This window comes from Anser cygnoides, chromosome 6 (genome assembly GCF_040182565.1).
Source record: "Anser cygnoides isolate HZ-2024a breed goose chromosome 6, Taihu_goose_T2T_genome, whole genome shotgun sequence".
NCBI classification, from domain to species: Eukaryota; Metazoa; Chordata; class Aves; order Anseriformes; family Anatidae; genus Anser; species Anser cygnoides.
In genome coordinates this window covers 39,808,217-39,813,993 of record NC_089878.1, presented here as the reverse complement: position 1 = coordinate 39,813,993, position 5,777 = coordinate 39,808,217, and the positions used below count along the sequence as shown (strand labels likewise).

The 5,777-nt window shown below is 41.6% G+C and overlaps 1 protein-coding gene across 9 annotated transcripts in view; it reads right to left on the bottom strand.

Annotated features, from left to right (window-relative positions):
• Positions 1-777: 777 nt before the first annotated feature.
• Positions 778-5,777, bottom strand: part of MBD5 (methyl-CpG binding domain protein 5) — a 136,379-nt gene continuing 131,379 nt past the window's right edge. For all 9 annotated transcript variants that reach the window (XM_066999608.1, XM_066999612.1, XM_066999613.1 and 6 more), the window contains 2 exons: positions 5,582-5,657; positions 778-3,396 (listed from right to left, as the gene is read on the bottom strand). In XM_066999608.1, coding sequence (XP_066855709.1) covers positions 3,325-3,396; positions 5,582-5,657 — 148 coding nt within the window. In that variant the 3' untranslated portion in view covers positions 778-3,324. The remainder of the gene's footprint in view (positions 3,397-5,581; positions 5,658-5,777) is intronic.

Sequence of the window (5,777 nt, the reverse complement as noted above, 5' to 3'; positions counted from 1 at the left end):
ATTCAGGGACTCCAAAAGGATATCACATTACTTAGAAACCTGATTTAGGAAACACCTTTAAGTTCTTTCTAACCCCTAAAACCTTAGACTGTGAGTATAATAGACCTGGGACATCAGAGGTGGGTTGTCTTTTTTTTTTTTTTTTTCCTTTTTTTCTTTCCTCTGTGGATAATGTTTTTGCAGCTGATACCAGCAAAACGTTCTCTTTAAGAAGTGAAAATATGAAGAAAATCCATCGGAATAAATGAAAATATTTTTATGGTGTTCACAAAATGCACCATAATAGAAAGAGGAATTATTTTCTTTAATTTGAATGTCATCTGAATGACTCAACCACATTGTCACCCACTTAGCAAAAGAAAGCATAATAAATAAATAAATAAATAGACAAGAATATGCAACACTTTACATCCTCAAAGAACCACGTAGTGCCCTAAGCTACCGAGATCCTGATCGACTTTGTGGGCTCGCTGTGCTCAGCCAGCTCAGTTCTGGGTGATTGCGCCATGTTAATGACAAATAAAAGCGTTGTTCCACTTTCCACAATGGAGTATTTTTTTTCCACCTTTTAAATATAGGAATTCTCTCTTAAATTAGAAAGTAGGCAAAAAGTATTTTTTTTTTTTTTAAATTTTCATTTTAAGTCTTCTATTAGAAAAAATAGAGATTTATTAAACAAAAAATAATAAGGTAGAAAGAAGGGTTGGGCCTCCATCAAAAAAGTATATTATGCTTTAATGCAAAGAGAAAGAAATGGCTCTAAGGGCAAAATTCAAGTATGAGTGACCAGTTTTTTAATCGTAAAGTAGGTGCAACATTTTTTAAAATGTTACAACACCGCATGACCTGTAATGCTCACAATATTTACATTAACTGCTTACATGAAACCATAAAAACTCTAAAAGAGAAAAAAATTTGTATGGACTGAAACAAACTACTCCTAGCACCCACATCAATGCCATCATTAACCAATGAAATCAAGTGCACAAAAATACTTTACATAGTCTACTGATGTAAAGTATACATCGGTGAGAAAGTACAAACCTAATTCGTTAAAATGCCAAAAGAAGGGTTGGTCGATACAAACTCCGCTCTAGGACAGAAAGCAAAGGGGGAAATAAACTGAACTGCCCAGGCGCACACGCACGCACCCTCGCACACACCCCCGTACCTCTGATTAAACGCACAGGTGTGGACAAACAGCGGAAAGCAGGCGGGCATGGAGAAGGGACAACATCGACGCTTTAAACAGAACAAACACAGCAACTCGTAACAGAAAAATGCCAACTACGCTACACAAAAGAATCACTCCACATGAGTCTGCGTGTAGGACCGTGGCGTTACACACACGACAAATGAACCTACCCCGCGGAAGGAAGGGCTCCTGCCTCCAGGCCCCTGTAGCCAGTGTAGCTATTGCGATCCCTCGGGCTGGGGAAGGAGTGGGAGCTGCTCTGCGGGACATGAGGAAGCGGGGAGCCCGGAGGTAGTGCTTTGCGCTCCGGCACGCGAGAGCCGAGGCTGGGGGAGCCTGCGGGCCCGTGGTCCTCGGGGGCAGCCGGCCTCGGTCATGTCACTCTGCGGAGACGTAGGGGGCTCGGGCAGGGCGCCCGGGCAGAGGGGCGGCGGTGGCGCGTGGTCCCGGCGCCCGGAGAGCGGCAGTGCCACCGGCTTCGCGGGGCGCTGACCGCTGCCAGTCCGTGGCTAGAGAGTGAGATTCGGGAGCTCAGGGAGAAAGGCGACCTGAGGTAGGTGGCGGGCCCGGGCGAGGAGGGGGGGTTACGGACTCCACCCGGGGACCGGGAATGGTGAATTATTTCGGGAAGCCTCGAAGACAGAGGATGCCATTGCTTCCATCACCATCACCACCATCCACGTTGAAAAACAAACAAAAAAGAAAAATAAAACGAACTAAAATGGAAATAATGTTGTGCTACACTTCCGTTCGTTAATTTTATAATGGCTCATAGCTTTAGACTTTTAAATCTGTAGTGTATTAATTTTTTCTACATATGTTTCACATTTCTCACTTAATATAACATAAATAATTTGGTTAATAGATTTAACCTGCACATTTCAGCCACATTAATATATATAAGAATCTGTTAATGGTATAAATAATTCTTTTTAAATAAAATAAATCTGATATGTTACATAATACTGATAAAAATTACTGTTGCTAATAGTTTTGTAAGCCACCCTCGATTTTTTGTTTTAATACTGTGAGATGGATCTGGAATCACTTTTCTGAACACTGTGGAGCGTGCCCTTTCGTTCTACTGCAAAACCAAACCGCAATCAGCACTGATCACATCATTAGGTAGGGCCTCTGCCCCATTAAAAGTAAACGCGATGGTTAATGACGTTAGATAATTTAAGCTAATTAATCTAGGGGGTTTGAGGGGTCAGAGTTACTGGGGATAGAAACTGTTTAGTTTATCAGGTGGCTATGAAACTTTAACTACAGAAATGGCTGACTAAAGTAGTTCATCTACTTTTTTTTTTTTTCTTTTTAATAAAATCTACAGCATCCTACTTTAAAAGTTAAGTAAATAAAAACGCAACCGATGGTTGCAGCCTTTGAATTATTAATTAGAGCTGTGATCCCACGTCCCGTTAGGAATCTGCAAGGTTGCACTCTCCTACAGAGACCTGAATGGAGTACAGTACTTCCAGGCAAGGTTCATTCCAAACAGACAGTATAAATGAACACTCAGTGGCGTGAAGTGTATGTCATAATTAAGGTATTACATAATCATGCCTTCTCTCTGCTGTTAAATACAAAAACAGCATCTTTTACATTATCATATAAAAGCATTTAGGCTGTATTTTTATTTATCACTTTACACTGGTAGTCTCTTGTATGTGTACTCAATAGAAACCAAAGAATTTTGTACACTATTTTTTTGTACAATAAAAGATAAAGTGTGCATTAGGTACGCTTGTACATGACAATATTGTACAATATTTACATTTCAGATATCACCATGAAATTCTGTATTATCTATATACACAATGAAAATTTCTCAGAAACATTTGGACTATTTCTTATAATCACAATTTTAGTATTATAGAAAAAAAAATCAGTAATCATCTGACATTGTTACTGTAACCTTTCAAGAGTTTTGATTGGTTTATCCAGCAACTGCTATCCCTCCTAATCATCAAAAATATTGTACCACTACTCCACGTAGCACCCTGCGGTGGTGTCTATCTGTCTTCATATAAATATTGATATAACCACGTCTATACCAATACCTACATATAGACTTATGTGCACGTTCGTTTTGATAAGTACTGGACCAGTAACAAAGACATTCAATGTTATCTAGAGATCTTCCTCCTCTTGGGTTTTGGAGGCTTCACTTGTCTGTCTCCCTGTGGGATTTGGTGGACCTAAAAACAAGTATATTTACAGGTTAGCAAAGGACATTGGTCAAAGTACCCGGCCACAAATAAACGAGTTACGGGATTGCTTGGGCTGCTGCTAGGCTGCCCTCGCGAAACCGTTCTCAGGATTTCCCGTTTACACAGCCCGAATGAAAGGGGAGCTGGAGAGCTGTCCAACAGTGCAGAAGGGTACCGACTGCCTAATGAGGAGCTCAGCCCCGAACAGCAATTACGTCCAATCCCACGAAACAGATCTCTATAAAGCATTTTGACGTTAGCGATGAAGTAGCAAGCCTATGGTGAGAAAATACTGCTAACGTGGAAAAAGATCAGAGAAGCTGAATTCAGGTCTGCGGCAGCCTCATTAAGGACACGCTGCAGTTAGCAAGGTCTGCTTCCAGCTCGTTATTAAAGCGATGTGTTTGAATCTGAGTTCGATGCTAGATGGATTCGAGCACAAGAGTTTCCCATCGCTGGCCGCCCAGCGCAAAGCACGGCGTGAGCAGCGGGCGAGGCGGGCAGGGCACGGAGTGCCACCACCATCTGTCGGCAGCCGGCAGCCTGCGCTCTGCTCAGCGCCGCTCCCAGCCCCGGCAGCGCAGCCACAAACCCCGGAGCACCGTGCTGAATTACTTCCTGGGTTCCTTTCTGAATTCCTGCAGACCGCTAACGTTTCCTACTTATTTATTGGCTCTTTCCAGCAGAAATGATGATTTAAGCTCATTAGCTTGTTTGCACATGCTTTTCATTTAAAACGTAGCTGACGACTGAACAGCAGCAGCTGAAAAAAATGCGAGCCGCTAAAAAGGGAAGCGCTGATTCCCTGTGACTGCTTCTAAGAATCGTAATTTTCATGGAAATAAACCCTGATTATGAATTTTGGGCCCAGATAATTAAAATATAAATCAAGACGACGTACTGACACACAGGCTGGTAGATCAGCTTGCCCGCATTAGGAAACTACCAGATGAGCAAGTCCTGGTAGAGCAGTTTCCCCTGAGCCACTCTCTATCTGAGTTAAAATATAATCACAGCGAGGTCTGAGCACTGCTGCATTTGTGCACGGAGGGCAGGTGGCTGCCACCAGCAGCACGGGCCGGCCCAAACGTCTGAGGGGTGCTCTAAGTGGCACGGAAGATGCGTGTGCCGTACACATCCCGTGGGTACTTGCAACAGATCCGCAGTCAGGACCTGCTGTCCTTTCCTTCTAATCAAGAGGAAGACGTTTCAAATCAAAACTCAATCTTATTTAATCAATTCACAACTTTAACCAAAAGATTTGGTTTTGTTATTACTTATGGCAACCACTAAAAGCAACTGAATAATTTATTTAGTGTTTCTTGGTGGCTCTGAAACCAGCTTTGAGCCTGCAGATCTGTCCAGATTTCCTTTTACGTGCTCTAGCAGCTCCCCTAAGTCTTGCTCATCCCTCTAAACATGCGCGTGTACCGGCATCTTTAGGACTGAGCATCGCATAACCAGAGAAAAAGAACTACGCAGTCAAGTGCTTCATAATTAATAATTTGCAGAACTACCAGTGATGAGATACGGGAGGTTATAAGTACTGTGACACACTTCTCTGCATGTTATAAAGGAGTTACAGACGTGTTCTAAATATGAACGACTACATTATATAAGGAAATGTTACACTGGAAAGATACTGGGCTTACCTAACAACAGTGTAAATATTTTTAAAAGAGCACTGTTAGACTTGATACCAGGGACACCCTTTTTAACTTACCTTTTAGGACAGTATCTTTGTCACATGAGGAAAACTTTATTCAAAGGGTTTGATACTCAAACAAATGATGCTTTTAAAGGTGGTTTCAGCAAATGAGCCTGATTTTGTGTCACCAGCCAGAGAAAACCCCTGGAATGTGAGCTGGACTGGAACTTATCAAGACAATACCAGGCTGCATGTGTAAAGTATGTCCAGGTATCTATCTTTTAAAAACACATATAATTGGCAATGCAACTAAAATGATACATCTTTTCCCAATTTTTCAGAATAACTGGACATTTGCAAACAGCTTGTCAGGCAAGAAAAATATTGAAAGTTCCCCGTTACTTAAGAAAACACAAACAAAATTTACAGAAAGGAACCCAAATCGACAATCCCAGCCTCCAACTGACACACATGCACAAACAGAGAGAGAAGATGAAATTATTGCTAATGTGAAAAGAAACTTACATTCCCAGACATTTTGTCTAGTTCACTCATGGCCTCATGTATAGCAGCTTCTAAATGGTTATTTAGCTTTCCACTTCTAGGAAGAAGAAATTAATGTTATCAGTAACTTAGTAGCAGAAAAACACTTACAATTAATAATAAATGCATTAATTCATCAGACACATTTGAGTATCCGGAGAGCCTCCCAGGTTGTTAC